General features: G+C 40.9%; 1 protein-coding gene across 1 annotated transcript in view; it reads right to left on the minus strand.

Annotated features, from left to right (window-relative positions):
- The window catches only part of plppr5a (phospholipid phosphatase related 5a), a 42,553-nt gene extending 25,539 nt beyond the window's left edge, over positions 1 to 17,014 (minus strand). The window contains exons 1-3 of the mRNA XM_024391848.2: positions 16,288 to 17,014; positions 3,473 to 3,605; positions 569 to 819 (exon numbers count right to left, since the gene is read on the minus strand). Of these exons, the coding sequence (XP_024247616.1) occupies positions 569 to 819; positions 3,473 to 3,605; positions 16,288 to 16,491 (588 nt within the window). The 5' untranslated portion in view covers positions 16,492 to 17,014. The remainder of the gene's footprint in view (positions 1 to 568; positions 820 to 3,472; positions 3,606 to 16,287) is intronic.
- Positions 17,015 to 17,886: the final 872 nt, after the last annotated feature.

The following is a 17,886-nucleotide window of genomic DNA, read 5'->3' on the forward strand; positions in this document are numbered from 1 at the left end:
CGTGAAACGCTTACTTATAAACCCTTAACCAACAGTACAGTTCAAGAAGAAGAAAATATTTACCAAGTAGGCTAAAAATAAAAAGCAATAATAAAAAGTAACACAATAAGAATAACAATAATGAGGCTAATGTAAATTGTCCAGTGGTGATTTTTATGAATTGTTCAGCAGTCTAATGGCTTGGGGATAGAAGCTGTTGAGGAGCCTTTTGGTCCTAGACTTGGCACTCCGGTACCGCTTGCCGTGCGGTAGCAGAGAAAAGTCTATAACTTGGGTGACTGATGTCTCTGACAATTTTATAGGCTTTCCTCTGACACCGCCTATTATATAGGTCCTGGATGCGGTGCTCAGTGTAGATTGAGAGCCGGTGTAGATTGGCTACAAACTGTCTTTAGTAGTACATTTGGCGTAGTCTGCAGGATGAGAAACATATAGTTAGCGTGACATCCCCCACTTCACACTATGTACTGTATAATAGCAAACTGTGGTGTAATAATACCATCATACATCATCCCTAATAACAAACAAACAAAAACGGTCACTTCTCCAAATTGCATCCCTGATTTACCGCTGTGTAGAGTGCGGCATAGACACTGAGCGCCGCCTCTTTGGAGGGGAAGGATTTGCGGGCGTGCATGATGTCGTCCTCGTTGCCCATGCACGCCCCCTGTTGGTTGACGAAGCGGGCGGTCTGCACGCAGCCCAGGGCTGTGTAGTTGGGCTTACACACCGTCAGGAAGTGGGGGGACAGGTTCCCCGTCACCACTTGGCCCGCGTTCACAAATATGTCAGTGGAGAAAAGGCCAAAAGCGTACACACCTGGAGAGGGAGGGGGAGAAATAGAGAAAGAGAGAGAGAGAGAGAAAGAACGGGGGTAGAGACAGCGAGAGAAAGAGAGTCAAAGGCGGGAGAGAGAGAGAAAGGAGGGGCAGAAAGAGGGAGAATGATGAGGACATCCACAAAAGGTCAGAGGTGAGGAAGTGAAGAGACAGAGTGATCAACCACTGTGTCGTATGAGTCACAGACTACTGATGAGCACCATGTAATTATCTTGTCTAGACTATAGTCCTTCACCTTGAATGTGTCCGTTGATGAGCACCATGTAATTATCTTGTCTAGACTATAGTCCTTCACCTTGAATGTGTCCGTTGATGAGCACCATGTAATTATCTTGTCTAGACTATAGTCCTTCACCTTGAATGTGTCCGTTGATGAGCACCATGTAATTATCTTGTCTAGACTATAGTCCTTCACCTTGAATGTGTCCGTTGATGCGTTGATGGTGCAACACTAATCCAGAGAAAATAAACTAACAATTGCTAAATGCTTCGCAGTTTCTGATTATTCTCAAAAGTGAGATGACAAACTACTAGTCATTGAGCTGAGAATCTATTTAACTTAATTACCCAAAGACCTTTAAAATCTCTAAATGAGTGGTAAGAACAAGACAGGACGGTAGTGGGTTTCCATTTACTACTAGGTCTGACACATTTACTTCTAAGCCTGCCATAGCAAGAAAATCAGGTTGGACACACTTAAGCCCAGAGGGTTACACTGGAAATGTGCTTCCTGTCCTATAAGCTGCCACTGGCCAAGACTACAGGGTCTCTCTGAGGAAATACTCAGAGTCTCACAGTCACTGCAAAAACCAGAGGAGGCTGGTAGGAGGAGCTATATGAGGATGGGCTCATTAGGAATGGAATAAAAACAGTAACAAACACATCAAACATATAGAATCCACATGTTTGACTCTATTCCCATTATTACATTCCAGCCATTACAATGAGCCTGAGCCCATCCTCCTACAGCTCCTCCCACCAGCATCCTCTGGTAAAACATATTACTACTGTTCATTTTAGGGCTGACTCCACTTAGTTGACTGGACGATTGTTTGGTCGATAGGCTGTTGGTCGACCAAGATTTATTAAGTCGAGTAGTCGCAATCTTTTTTTGTGTTGCATAGTGCACAAGATACCTGTCTGATTTGAGTCTGTCTCAGCCTATGCACACAGCCCCCCTACTGTCTATGCACGCAGCCCCCCACTGTCTATGCACGCAGCCCCCCACTGTCTATGCACGCAGCCCCCCTACTGTCTATGCACGCAGCCCCTATACCCTCCTTATTGTTATTATTTCTATTATTATTATGATCATCATTATAATGATAAGCAATGTAGTTATCATTAGTAGGTTTTGTATAGTAGCCTTGTATAACCAGCATAGAGCTGTAGACCTGTTAAGTCTTAATATCATAACCTACTTACGCCTATATTTCAATAAATAAGCTACTGTATCAGTCAACCAATCATTAATTAGTTCATGCCATCACACAGCATATGAGACAGTCATACTTTGAAATGCAATCAAGCATTTTAGTTATAAAATTAAATAACAAAAGGAGCATGAATAATTAGCCTAAACAATAATTAGACCGCAATTCATGAATGCATGCAACTGTTTTTAGACTGCTTTATATATTTCTTTTTTTTTGTTAGAACAGACTCTGATACTAAATAAATGTGTGTGTTGTTTACAATGTTAAAAATGGTCTGAAAAAATATATTATTCAAATCTAACAGCAACTGTTTGTCACACATAATACTCTCACAACGCTTGCTCCTATACCCTAATTTTTCTTGAGGCATTTCAGTAACAGAGCTTTTCAGTCAGAAACAAGTAAGAAACTAAATAGCGCCTTTTCACTGCAGTAGGGAGGAGAGAGACGACGTGTGCCAGTCACACAGGCTCTCGCTGTCATCAGGCTCTTTCTTGAGTCATTTTTTGTGTTTTAATTATTTAATCAAACAGTATGCTTAAAGCATCAGACAATCTCAGTGCATATGTAGTTGATTTTATTCAAACACTGTCTGTCTACATATGGAAAAAATAAGTTGAAACATTTCAAACAATCGACTGGTTGAAAGAACAGGGTTCCTCTTGGTCGACCAAAATGTATTTTAGTCAGCGACAGTCGACAGTCGACATTTACCATAGTACAGCTACTCAAACTGATTTTATCCAATCAATTCCACTCCGTGTCATTTCTACATGTCATTTCTAGAGCGTTGGGTAATTTATTTTCATTCAGCAAGGGTAAACACAACAGATCATTGCTTCAAGCAAGCCCACGGCAAAGACAAACATTCCATTCACGTTTACTGTTGACTGCAGCCAGACATAGGATAGGTTCAACTTTGTTGACACTGATGATAGCTTAGAAGATGTTTCTACATTGTATTTTACTAGCAGCATTAAATATAGCTATGCATTTCTTATCATCTTATTTTAGGTCAGACCTTTCCTGTTCAACACTTATACCAACAATCGTTGTTTAATTTGAATTGCAGACCTTTGAAATTATATTGCACCCAAGGTCCTTGCTACCACATCATGAGTTAGGGCCGCCATTTTACATGGGGACAGTAAGCATTCGGCAAATGGTATGGAGGTAGGTTACTGTCAAAATACGTACCCAGGAAGCGGAAGGTCCTGCGCACCAGAGGGTTGAGGTAACAGCAGTCTCCCATGACAATTATCTTCTCCCGATTGTCCAGGTCCTCTGACACATACTGGAGCAGAAACAACAACGACTCTATGGCTGTGATCTAACATACAAGGAGAGAGAGAGAGAGAGAGATAGACTCTAATCACTGATAACAGGATCTGAAAATTGTGACCTTTTTTTGCAGAAAATGCCATTCATTCAAATCATGGTCCGTTATGCTAACAAATGCAGCTGATTTACAGGACATTTCTCTGATATAGCGATGCCTTTGTACCACTTGAACCAAATATTCCCTTGAGGGCACAAATTAAGACCTATTCTTGTTGTCTCGCTGCAACCAAGAATAGAGTCCAGTATATAAACCTAAGGCGGAAGAATACTGCACCAATGAACAATGGAGTTGATTTGGGTTCTGATTCAGTTCAGCTGTAATGCCAGTGTTCCACTACAGCTGTTGGCCTTGATTGGCCCGTTTAGCTCAATCGCCAGAGGTCAATGGGTTGAAACACTGATAAGCGCTTTCAGGAAAAGACACAATGAACTGTGCCGATGCCTAGATGATGTGTGCAATCATTTCCTGAAACAGGCAACTAAACATTTTGTGGTGGTAGAACGTTAAACCATTGTGTGTGACACGGGTGGTTGGCAATCATGATAGGTTTGTGACTTAAGCCATCAGCTTTAAGTGTGGAACAGTAAAGCTGCAGTCTAGACCAGTTTGACCATTCATAATGCAGCAGAGAGAGCAGACATGTTCATAACCTTCTGTAACAGCACACCTCTTAGTCAAAAATGGGTTCGTTCTCTCTCCTTAGTGTCCCTAGACTCTAGACACTATCCTTACCAGATCTATTGAGTATGGAACAATCAAAAACAGAATCACGATGAAATCACACCAGAAAAGTATGCCAACTGGGCCTATGCCTTCTAAATACTGTTCAGGACTTTGTAAGTTGTTAACATTCATTTTACATAATGGCACAGTTCTGAAGCACACAAAAAAACGGACAGAAATCCAGTAATAACTTCCTTTGTTTCCATCTGGAATGAAGCCAGATCACTTTTCATTATTTATTTTCTGTCTGATGATTTTGAGTGTGCCATCCTAACTTTATCACTTTCAATTATATAGTCTTGTTCTAGAACTTTTCCATCATTAAATGTCAAAGGTTTGGCAAGTTCATGAAATCAATTGTGCATAAAACTGTTTGAGCATTCCTGTCTTCTTCAAAGAAGTTGCTTCAGCTACCTTTACTCTTCCCTTCTGATCTGTCATCATCAATACATCTACTTGTTAATAAATGCAACATTATCTCTTTGATCAAATATGGATCAGATATCTTTTAACCCATCAGAACTTCAGCCCAATGCATAACATAACATTAGGCCCTTCTCATAGGTAGGCCTGCTGTGGAGCACCAACAAACCCCTATTCTTTTTGTGCATTCTTCTCTCTAGCCACCCTGATTCTCCTTGTGACAATGTGACCTTGTGCGAACAGATTTCCGCTCCATTATCGCCCATGTCTCTGTTCTTGTAACCGTGTGAAAAAGCACATGGAGTGACTTTTCGAACTTGTGAACTCGACCACAAAATGTGACACAGCTATCCACTCAAACCAGGGTGTCTTCGAAGTACAGCACAGTAGGCATTAGTGCAGCTGAGAAATCAGTGGGACCATCTCTCTCTCTCTCTCTACTACTACTGGCACTCTTTGCAGCTGGACCTCACATTCCAGTGAGAGAAAGTGGGAGAGAGAACGAGAAAGACCCACTGGTTGAATCAACATTGTTTCCAGGATTGGGCGGTATCCAGATTTTCATATCGACATACCATTCTTTTCTCATCCCGGGATTTACGGTATTACCGGCATAGCACACAAGAGGGCGCTAAAAATTCAAGTAAAGCCCATTGGGCCTCTATAACCAGAATGCTAATAAAATTTGCAGAAACTAATAGTGAAATCAAATAAATGCTAAGGGGCGAAATGAAATTGCAAAGAGAGGCAAATCCAGCTCATAAAGTTATACAAGTATTTCTAGTAGCTACTGAATGTCATTTTCAGGGAGTGTGGACATTTACAAGTAAAAGTAAACTAAATAAATTGTGCAAATGAACAAAGTTGTGATGCATGTTTTCATGTTTTCTGAAGGAAGAGCAGCATGTATACACAGAGCAGAGGGGAGAAGAACAGAGGAGGAAAATACTCTAGTAGGAAGCACAGGGAAAAAATGGCAACTGTACAGAACTCATCCAGAGCTCTTTGACTTCTGGTCGAAAGTCATAAGATATCTGATGGCAAACATTTAGTAGTGAATTGCATACAGGTGTAACTTCATCACCTCAGGTGCGCCGCACAACAGACACTCGCTGATAGATATAGAACACTGTGGACTCACCAGCTCACTTCCTGTTGTGCTAATTACAAACAAACACCTGACTGGCTCAGAGAGTGAGAGAGAGAGTGAGAGAGACAGACAGACAGACAGAGAAAGACAAAGAATGTGAAAAAGAAATTCTATCAAATAGTCCAAGCCCCCAATCCATTGAGAAGCCGTTCAAAACACGGTGACGACTAATATCAGCTGATAAAAAAATGATATGAAGGAAACCATTGAATGTGACGGTCAGCCTACTTGAATCAAGCCTTTGGACATGATGTGCCCAGAGTAGCCTTAGACTTGCTTTCCATGAACAAACCATCAATTCCATCTATTCCCACTTTTCTTTTAATGTTGTAGAGCACTCATTATTTAGGCTTTAGAAACCTACTGTAAATAAGACAAGTGTTGGCCAATCTGCTTCACGACAAGTCACCTGTCTTTTCAATAAAAACATATAAACGACTGTTCATAAAGGAAGTTATTAATAGTCATTAATTAAACTCTAATATGCTCCCCCCTTTCTCTTCGCAGAGCACAGGGGCCTAAACCCTGTGCAGTGTATTCACGTCTCACTGCAAACCCATCCCCTATTCCCTGGTCCTGTACTGTGAACAAGATCGAGCCTGAGCCTTACTCACTGCTCACTAATAATAGCAATCATGTCATCTTTGGCCCATAAATGTCAAACAGTATAACCCTGATGAGTGGGACTGTTCCTCTGGCCGCTTTACAAGGACTACAGTGGGCAATTATTTTATTCTTGGCCAAATAACGACAGAGCACGCAGGGCACGTGCCCAGGGGCCCAGACCTCCAGGGCCCGCCATTGATTTTGTTAGTCACTCTCACTCAGATATTATATTAACATGACATAAATCATGACATAATGTGTAGAATTGCTTTAAACTGCAAAGATTTCTCTCCACCACATGGCATGAAAACTCGTTTTAAAACAGTAACACATTCTCTACACCCCAAAATGTGTAGAATTGCAGGAAATGTACTTTAAAACGTAAATGTTTCTCTCCATCGTGAAGAGGGGAGCCACTAAAATGTTGTTGTTGTTTTTCTGGGAGGGGGGGGGCTCCTAACCAAATCCCGCTTAGGGGACATATGCTTTCATGATCAATAAGCATACAATTCTTAAATTAGTTGATTTAGCCACGGAATGGGCTGGACATGCTGGGAGATGAGTTTGGATTGGTCTGCCATGTAGCATGCTTCATGTAGCAAACCTTATGTGTATGATTCAGTAATATTATTCGAATCAGAAAACCATTTGCATTGCTAGTTATAGCCTAATGTTAGCTAGCTAACATTGAACCTAGTTCATTAGCTTTAGCTACCTGAAGATTCATATTACAGCTATGACAATGTTTGTATTGGTAGTAGTATGAGTTGGGATTATGCCGGTTAATTGTTTAGCTAGCTAGCTACATGTCTAAACAAAAGACTCCACTTCGGCCAGATTATTACATAATCCATCAAATTAGCCAGGTGTGTCTGGGGGTGATCACGGCTATCTATTTTATTTCATGAACATGTGTACATGTCTAGACAATAGTGACCCATCCACTTAGCTAGATGTGGCTGGGGGGGGGGTGACATTTCCTTCACGTGACCCATCAATTTAGACAAGTGTGTCAGGTAAGCGTCATCTAATAATGATAAAATATTTCTGTTTTTGATATTGCTACTATGCAAGTAACCACTTCACTGTACTGTTTTGGGGTGGCAGGGAGCCTAGTGGTTAGAACGTTGGGCCAGTAACCACTTCACTGTACTGTTTTGGGGTGGCAGGGAGCCTAGTGGTTAGAACGTTGGGCCAGTAACCACTTCACTGTACTGTTTTGGGGTGGCAGGGAGCCTAGTGGTTAGAACGCTGGGCCAGTAACCACTTCACTGTACTGTTTTGGGGCGGCAGGGAGCCTAGTGGTTAGAACGCTGGGCAAGTAACCACTTCACTGTACTGTTTTGGGGTGGCAGGGAGCCTAGTGGTTAGAACGTTGGGCCAGTAACCACTTCACTGTACTGTTTTGGGGCGGCAGGGAGCCTAGTGGTTAGAACGCTGGGCAAGTAACCACTTCACTGTACTGTTTTGGGTGGCAGGGAGCCTAGTGGTTAGAACGTTGGGCCAGTAACCACTTCACTGTACTGTTTTGGGGCGGCAGGGAGCCTAGTGGTTAGAACGTTGGGCCAGTAACCACTTCACTGTACTGTTTTGGGGCGGCAGGGAGCCTAGTGGTTAGAACGTTGGGCCAGTAACCACTTCACTGTACTGTTTTGGGGTGGCAGGGAGCCTAGAGTGGTTAGAACGTTGGGCCAGTAACCACTTCACTGTACTGTTTTGGGGCGGCAGGGAGCCTAGTGGTTAGAACGTTGGGCCAGTAACCACTTCACTGTACTGTTTTGGGGCGGCAGGGAGCCTAGTGGTTAGAACGTTGGGCCAGTAACCACTTCACTGTACTGTTTTGGGGTGGCAGGGAGCCTAGTGGTTAGAACGTTGGGCCAGTAACCACTTCACTGTACTGTTTTGGGGTGGCAGGGAGCCTAGTGGTTAGAACGTTGGGCCAGTAACCACTTCACTGTACTGTTTTCGGGTGGCAGGGAGCCTAGAGTGGTTAGAACGCTGGGCCAGTAACCACTTCACTGTACTGTTTTGGGGTGGCAGGGAGCCTAGTGGTTAGAACGTTGGGCCAGTAACCGGAAGGTTGCTAGATTGAATCCCCGAGCTTACAAGGTAAAAATATGTCGTTCTGCCCCTGAACAAGGCTGTTAACCCACTGTTCCTAGGCTGTCATTGTAAATAAGAATTTGTTCTTAACTGACTTTCCTAGTTAAATAAAGGTTAAATAAAACAACAACAATAAATACACCTTTATCCTGTGCGTGTGACAATAAACTTATTTGATATAGTGTATTTACCACATGGCCTCCTCGCATGTGAATCCATAAAGAGATGGGTGGGGCTAAGGCTTAAGAGGCTGTGAATGATGCTGAATGGGTTTAGACAAAGAAGAGCTCTCCAGTAGGTGTGCCAAAACATTCAAGCGGGGTTACAAGTTTCAAAGCAGAATAACTTTCCCATTGTTCCTCAACTGTAGTGTAGGATATACCATTTCATAGCTCTGAGACTTTACTTTTATCCAATGTAAAAAAAAAAACATTTCAAATTTTGCTACATAAGACCGAATCGAGGCGGTCGGTCACAAATACACATTTGATTGGGTGAAACATTAATCTCATCATCCATCTCATCCAAATGAAAAGGGATCAGCAGTTTACACTGCTCATTTAAAGCGTCAAGTGAAATTGAAATGAGGTGATTATTAGTTAGAGGTTACTCAAACTGTGCGGCTAGTGGTCAATGGACTGGACTGGACAATCTGAGCTAGGCTAAAATTATGTGCTAGCATGATACTGCACAGAGGACATGTTGGACAACTTTACATTTTGGAATATCCTCAACTGCTGTATAACTTAACCAGTATATTTTGTAACTAATGAAGACATTGAAGAACTGAACAAAGCAGCAGAACAGTGACATGAAAGCCTGAAAGACAAATCTGCATACAACTGCTAAGATTTTTTTTAAATGAAAAAAATGTATGACTATATTAATAAATAAATATCTAATGCCTTGGAGAATTATGGAGAAAGATAGCTGATCCATTCCACAAATCACAAATAAACATATCCACTTAATAAAATAAGTTCTGTGACTACCAATGAACCAAACTCACTCTTTAACAGTTTTGAGATTAGAGAGCGAGAACTCCCCCTAAACTCACTTGTGAAAATCACACCGAGTCTACCTCCTGGAATAAAATTATTCATGATCTCTTTTAAAGCCCGGCGTTGAGTGGAACATCTCACAAAACAGCACTATGGATTAATAAGTGGCCTAGATCTCAAACAGTGTTATCATTAAGCATCCTGACATCCAATCGCAGGGGCCAGAAGTGCTTTAAAAGACATAAGTAAAGCTGAAGGGAAAAGCGAGTTCGTTAAACGTGTGGCGAAGTACTACTAATGACAGGTTCCAGTTTTAATTAAATCATCCATCAGAAGAAAAAAGGGTGTTGTTATCCAACAACCAAGGGGAGTAAAAAGTGTGTGTCCAAATGATTGTGTCTACACGTGTGTGTGTGAATGCATGGACGTGTTCATGTGTTTTATATGGGCGGTTAAAAATCAATGTAGACTTACTCTAATGGACATGGAGAGAGAATGAGTTCCTGGTTAAGGCAATGTCAATAGCAGTGCACAATGTATAGAGCTAATGTGTCCTTTCCCATGAACATTAATGCAATGTATGTCATGGTATGAAAACAACGTTTCCATCCAACATTTTTATGCGAGTTTAAGTACATGTTGGATAAAAAAATGTCACGACAGGCCTTTATCGGTTAAGTCTCCAAATTTTGACAAAACAAAATACGCTGGACAAGGTGGAATGTTTTTGTGTCTGTAAAATGTATAATGTGAGAAATGGCAGTGGAAATGCCTTTATGCGCAAATACTGATATAATGACCATTATATTGTAGTAAAGTTGCAGTCACGCGATGACATGTTGTGTGGTCTTCCCACTACAACTTGGGGAAAGCATGCAGTTTATTAGGCTACAGATTAAATAAATGATGATGAACTTCACAGGGTGGTGAATGTGCACAGTGATGAGCTTGACGCTCCTTTCCAATAAATATCAAGAGTCTTATTCTGGTGACATGATGATTGATGCTTGGCTGCCATTTGACAAATAAAAAGAATCTTGCTCTTGTCTATAATAATCTCATCATGTAGGCTAGCCTATCCTCACTGTGTCTGCAAGCTGTTGGCAGAGCACACGTACCAAGACCAGCACTTTTGCTATTTAACGCAACAGTTTGTAACAAAATCATCGGTAGAAAATGAAAATGCGACGGAAACCAATTTAACTTTTGTATTTTTAACCACAACAAGTCAATTTGATGGAAACATCTCTGGTGGGGAAATTTTTTTATGCAGATTTTTGAATAATTGCATGACAATCTGTCACCAATTGGATGGAAACATAGCTCATGACAATAATTAAATTGCAGATATTGACTATTTCATATTGTGTATGATGGATAAGGATGTCAAATCACTGATCAATAATGATCATTACAATGGTTAGGAGGGCCCTGTGTTGTTCCTGGTCTTATCACTACTACAATTTGTATTTGTATTTTTTTTACCTTTATGTAACTAGGCAAGTCAGTTTCAGAACAAATTCTTATTTTCAATGACGGCCTAGGAACAGTGGGTTAACTGCCTTGTGATGGTGCAGAACGACAGATTTTTAGCTTGTCAGCTCGGGGATTCGATCTTGCAACCTTTCGGTTACTAGTCCAACAATGGCAGAAGTGGATTCAACTAATACCTTGGTTGTGGAGTTGGGTAGTTGGGGAGAGGTACCTGTCAGGATGCTTGATGCTACTAAACATAGTAACACACAGCTACAGAAAATGTATACAGTTTTCATACATAACATAAACATAACTGTTTATGAGCTGACCTTTTCTGATGTTAATTAACCTAAAAGTGGCGAACATCAGCTGAAACAATACCAAAGTGTTCTCCCCGTTCCTGTTTCGGTATAAAGCTGAGTGATGGGGCTGGAGAAATGTAACCCCTCTCAAATTCATTGACCGAGCTATGGATGCAAGGACTGACCATCTATTGTATCAAAATTATAGTTTTAACCATGTTTTGAGGCTATATATATGTAGGATCGTAGACCTTTCCTGCATTCAAATGACCAAATCGCCCACTAGTGGTCCTCATGGGTAGAATGTTATTAATATTTTTCCAAATTTCATCATTAGTAAACATTACTTTAAAAAAAAAAGTATAACGCTTTTGTTCTATTTCAGTCTTCTGTGATGTATATTAAGTGTAATATTGGGTTGCAAACTCAAAATGTAATACATTTCAACTGTATATCTGACATGGTACAGGTGTTGTCTTTTGTTTAAGTCCATAACATGTATGTGAGGTGTATACTTCCATTTCAAAGTAGATTTGTTTAAGACTACCAAGAAACACTCTGGGTGACCCTGATACAGCCCAGTGCAGTAATTTTCCTGCATCAAATTATTAGTAATGTACACATTACTAACATGTGTTGTCAAAAATAGAAGTCTTGACTAGGGCTGTGGCGGTCACGAAATATCATCAGCCGGTGATCGTCAAGCAAATAACTGTCAGTCTCAGGGTAATTGACCATTAATTAACATAAACACGTTTAGCATCTCCTGGCTTCCAACACGCCACTGATACAGACCTTTGGAACATCTACATTTTAAAAAGTCTAATAAATCCACGTCATATAGCCTACACCTTTACAATAAATCCATTACTTATTTTAGACAGGTCTAAAGAAGCATGACATGAAGAAAATGTAGTCTATTTCAGAAGAACAGAATAGCATACTCTGAGTTGTCCTTATGTTAGGTCCTGACCTGGCTATGCCAAATGGCTGTGGGCTACACTAGTTCATTTGGCAAATCTTTAACGGACAAGATTTGCTTAGAATTCCGTGGCATTATTTTATAGTATGAAGAATAGAATTGAACAAAGCTGAATATAATATTTTCTCCAAACAATGAGGGAGTGCGCACATACGGCTATTCTGTGTTGAGCAGTTAACAAAGAAATAGGTACTCCTATATGCTTCATTTAGAGTTATTAATGTAACTTTAGTTGTTCTACAAACTAGGGATGCACCGATATGACATTTTTGGCCGATACCGATAACCAATATTTTCCTTGTCAAAAAACCTGATAATGATACCCAATATAAAAATGTTTCGCGGGCTTTCAGGCCTTCTAGTACAGATAAATAGTTGAAACACACACACACACACGCACACACACACATATACGCACACACACACTGACCAAAAAGTTATTTTGTTGACATTTACGTATGTCCCCATTACCAGTAAAACATAATTAAAACCTATTTCTTTCACTTACTTGCTGTGCTGTTTCATTGTTCATTTGTTCAGTCGTTTCATTCTCAACCAGGATTCCATCATACATGTCAAGCAGTGAAGTTACTAATAATTTGATGCAGGAAAATTACTGCACTGGGCTGTATCAGGGTCACCCAGAGTGTTTCTTGGTAGTCTTAAACAAATCTACTTTGAAATGGAAGTATACACCATTATCAAAAATGACCGCAAATGCAATTATGCATGTAATGCTTTTATTATAAAGGTGCATTTTTATGGTGAAAATTATCTTCCCCAAACTTGAAACTCACGCACTGCTTATGTATGCCAGTTAGGATCTACACCCATTGTAAAGCGGATTAATGTGCTTAATTTTAAGAAGTTATTTGGCTACTTTAGTTGTGATACAAACCGTATCAAAACATATTGGCGTATGGGGTAGGCTACATGAGAGGTGCAACTATGATTAGAAAAAGTAGCAAAAAAGGCGTTGTTTCTTATGCTGGGCATCAATCACAAGTGATAATATATAATTCCCAAGTGATAGGCTAATATTGTCACCCATCAGACTATTCTTGATTTAATCTTGTCTTTACATATACAAAATAATGAGTGTGAAATTTGTTTTGACTTAGAATTGACCATTATGATGCACCTGTCTCAAAACAAGGGCAGTGGGAAAAAATACATGCCATCTATGCACTTAAATAGAGGATGGAGAACGTTTTTCACGTGGTTCCTTTTCATGTCAGCCAGGTAGGCTATACTCCTGTTGTAAATATAATCAATTTGCTTAATATTAGGAAAGTTGAGAAATACATATAATATGCCTAGCCTATAGAAAGCTGATGGGATCCTCCTGTTTTTAGTAAAGGCCATCACTCTCTTTTCTCACGCAACTGCATAGACTATAGAAATGTTGCGCAACATGAGCTCATGGGCTCTCATGAAGTGTTTGATTAGATTTCCGATCACATTTGCATTGATGTCAGAGTGATTAGAGGGACAATAGAGTCCTGATTACCAGGTAGTTATAAAGTTTGGTAGGCTACTAATGACCAGCATCAGAGCTTGGAGAAGCCTAATTACCGTGACTAAATGGTCATAACTGGTGACCGCCGGTTTGGCGGTAATACAGTCACCGCAACATCCCTAATCTTGACAACATAGATACTGTATAAAGCTAGCTCATCCTAGCCTGGGTGCCAGTCTGTTCCTGCTCTCTTGTCAATTCCACAAGGAATACTGCATTGTTGAGGAAGAGCTTGCAAGTAAGCATTTCACTGTACTGTTTACACCTGCTGTATCCTGTGCATGTGGCAAATACATTTTGATTTGATTTAAAGACAGCACAGTGGAAAACTGTGCCATCTTCTTTGATTTAGCTTGAGAAGTCAGTGTTTGAATTGTCTTGTGTGTGTGTGTGTGTGTGTGTGCGTCCGTGCAAACGCACACGCGTGTGTCTCGATGGTGATGCTTCTGCTGCTACTCTTTCATTGATAGCTGAGTCCGTCAATATCTCGCTCATCACAAATTCCCCCTCAACATGATATAGGGCCATAAGGGAGGTCCAGCGAACTCTAGGGCAAGGCTAAGTCGGTGAGAGACTTCAGTGGATGTTTCTGATTCTAATCTTCCTAGGATTTGGGGGTTGGACTGTGTAAGATATTTACCCCATCTAATGATAAAATGGAATCCATCCCTGTACAGCCCAGGAACTGACAGAGCCAAGGATTTCTGTACTCAACTCAAAGGTCCTGAGACATACGCCTTTGGGCGCATGGTTGAAAAGGATTTGCATTCCCAACAATATGTAAAACCCACAAAGCTACTGACACGTGGTAGCCTACTAAACCATGGCAGTACTTCAGGTCACAAAAAAAGGTGAGGTCACTGAACAAGCATGGCTAGCTCTCACTAGCTAGTTAACATCTGCAATACTACACTGAGGTGTCAAGTCAGGCTTTTTAATCTAGCTCTCTAGAGAAGCTTAGAGCAGCTGAGTAAAAGGTATTTTTGAATGATCCTCCTAGCTGTTCCCTATCTATCTGCAATAAAAACTTGTCCTACGTTGGTATTGCTAGATTTTTTTCTCTCACTATCTTACCTCCAGTCTCAAAGGTAAAAACTCTGGGGAAATGGATGGTAATGAGAAGGTTGGATAGCATCGGTTACTTACTCAGTTTGAGATGGGGGAGGCGAGGCCTGCCCTGACTCAGTCGATCATAAATTCAGAGTTCTGTTACTACATTTTATTATACACTCTTAGAAAAAAAGGTGCCATCTAGAACCTAAAATGGTGCTTTGGCTGTCCCCATAGCTTTGGCTGTCACCCTTTGAAGAACTATTTTTGTTTCCAAGTAGAACCTTTTTGGTTCCAGGTAAAATGATTTTGGGTTCAATATAGAACAATTCCCAAAGAGGATTCTACATGGAACCCAAAAGTGTTCTCCTATGGAGACAGTCGAGGAACCCTTTTGGAACCTTTTTTTCTAAGAGTGTAGGCTGTTTAGTCTAGGAGGACACACAAGCACACAGATACACCCACCCACACAGACTCCTTGAGAAACATGTTGCAGCCTGAGGCGTGTTCTTACTGTTAATGATTTCCCATGTCAGAAGTTAAAAATGGCAGCAGGACTACAATGAATGAATACATTTGAATGAATGCATTTTGCTGTAACATCACTGCAGACTAACTGCCTCTGAGGACCACTAAAGATGACGACATCTCGACAAATGGACCATACCTTGACAGCTGAGAAGAGATAAGTATTAATAAGAATTCACAGACAGGTGTTGGCTGTTTTGCACAAATAAACTAAGTAGGTTTGGCAAATGGAAGTACCCATAATGGAAAATAATTCCATTAATAATCACAAATTGGTAGGTTTTCTTGTAACCCAATGCATCTATCTAGCTGTTGTTTAAGCCTAAACCCATACAAGTAGAGTACAGCACCTGTAAGACTACGTTAAACGTGACATTATACCTCGTGGTTCTAGTTGGCTGTATGGTGAGTTCGCCATTGTCAGGCATCAGCAGCTTGAAGAAAGAGATCTATTTATTAATTACAAAATTATGAAACACCTGAATACATACATGGGGAATGTCAAAGGGATGCAGTAGTGACTGCTCCACAGTATCAGACGTGTAAAAGCAAGGGAAATATTGAATGGCTTATCAATAATATATGGCTGGCACAACCAATCTCCATCGATTCTTTACCAACGTAGCAACAACAACAAAAATTGACCAGGTAACCTCATTGAGGTTACAGTGCCTCTTTCCAAATGGATAGCTGTGCAACTGCTGTAACCTAAAGTTTGACATTTGTGTTGTTCATCTCTATACAATCGGTGTGTCCATTAACTTATGCCTTACTTATCCATACATTTGTCCATTTCCCAAAACTCACCAGAAGCGACGGCACTCCGCAGACCACTGCATAGAGTATGGCAGGAGGAACAGCGCTGGACGCCTCTGGTCCAAGGTAGGGCTTCGTGTATGCATTGTCATAGCAGAAAAACCCTTGGACGTGCACGTTGAAAGTGTCGGTGTACTCAAAGTAGTAAGCCAACATGACAGTCCCTGCCATGATCACCAGCTGGAAGTAAAGCATGATCACAGAGGTGAAGCGAACCGAGCCCCACGAAAACGACGGGCATTAGAAAAGGCCGGTTGAATGGAACCCCCCAGTCGCCCGGTTTTTAGGCTACTGCTGTAACCCGGGCAGTGCTCCGTCTCGCTCCGCGTTCCTTCCACATCTATCTCTCGTTACTACAAGGGAAGATAATCCATAAAACATTGTGTTGAGTGAACAGGCGAGCTTTCAGTCATGTCACCACTCAATAGCTCCGCGCAAAAGTGAGGGGAGGGGGGTAGAAAATGCACGCGTGGAATGGAATGGACTCGATGGCGCGAGAGATATGCGTGGCGTGCAGCCCTCCTCCCGCCTCGAGCGATGATGAGGGACAGCGCGCGCCAACCATGAGACAATATTGCGTTTATTGTAGTCCCAAACACTTGTTAACGTTAATGTGTGAGCTAAATACTAGGCTATGGGTCAAAAACACAATTCTCGAAAAAAAACATGTTGTTTGACATCAGTTTGATGTTTTATGCATGTCAAAAAAGTATACAGGTCAGTAGCAACCAAATCCTCACCAATGACTCATGCTCTTCCGGTGTTAATAGGTTAATAGGCTATGATATGCTCTAATCTACAAGTGTGTGTGAGTGTGTGTGTGTGAATGTGTGTTTGTTAGTGTTTTGCTAGACCAAAGGTCCTGATGTTGATGATCTACTATACTGTGCATTTCAGGCCGTGAGGTCTTTGACTTAAATAAATCATGCTGTCAGCCAAAATAAATCAAATGGAGAATGTCCTTCACACACACACACACACACACACACACACACCTGGACATCTGGAGTCGAGCAAACCGGGAACATTCCCAGGACATTAGCTGCTAGCATTCCCATTAAGTTCTAATTATCATTTTATCTAACATTAGGATGATAACATGATAAAATGTTTTTTTTATTTTCAGATAATGCTAAAAATTCTTGAAATGTTCTCCTAAAATTCACAAAAATGTTGTGCACAACATCTTTAACAACCACCACAGAACATTCCCCTGAGGTTCTTATTAGGTTTCCAGGTAATGTAATAACAACATGTGTTCTGGGAATGTTCTTGCAACATCAGGCGAATCAGCACAACTGGACAGTTTTTGTGTAATTAGACATTTTGGGGCAACCTAATGAATGTTCTGGGAATGTTGACAGAACCACTTTTGGTTTGCTATGTAACCTCAAGCTCAAGCACTTGATTACTAGCTAGATAACTACAGATATCTTGAAAAGAGAACGATTTCAGAAAATAATGGTAAGACTAAATGTGACTGTAGTTACTCCTTCCCGAATAGCATACTTCCTTCCTTTACATCCATGGACAGAAAATCATTAGAGACAGAGCTCAGTGGGGAGATAATACGAAAATCATTGTAATAGT

This window comes from Oncorhynchus tshawytscha, linkage group LG28 (genome assembly GCF_018296145.1).
Source record: "Oncorhynchus tshawytscha isolate Ot180627B linkage group LG28, Otsh_v2.0, whole genome shotgun sequence".
NCBI lineage: Eukaryota > Metazoa > Chordata > Actinopteri > Salmoniformes > Salmonidae > Oncorhynchus > Oncorhynchus tshawytscha.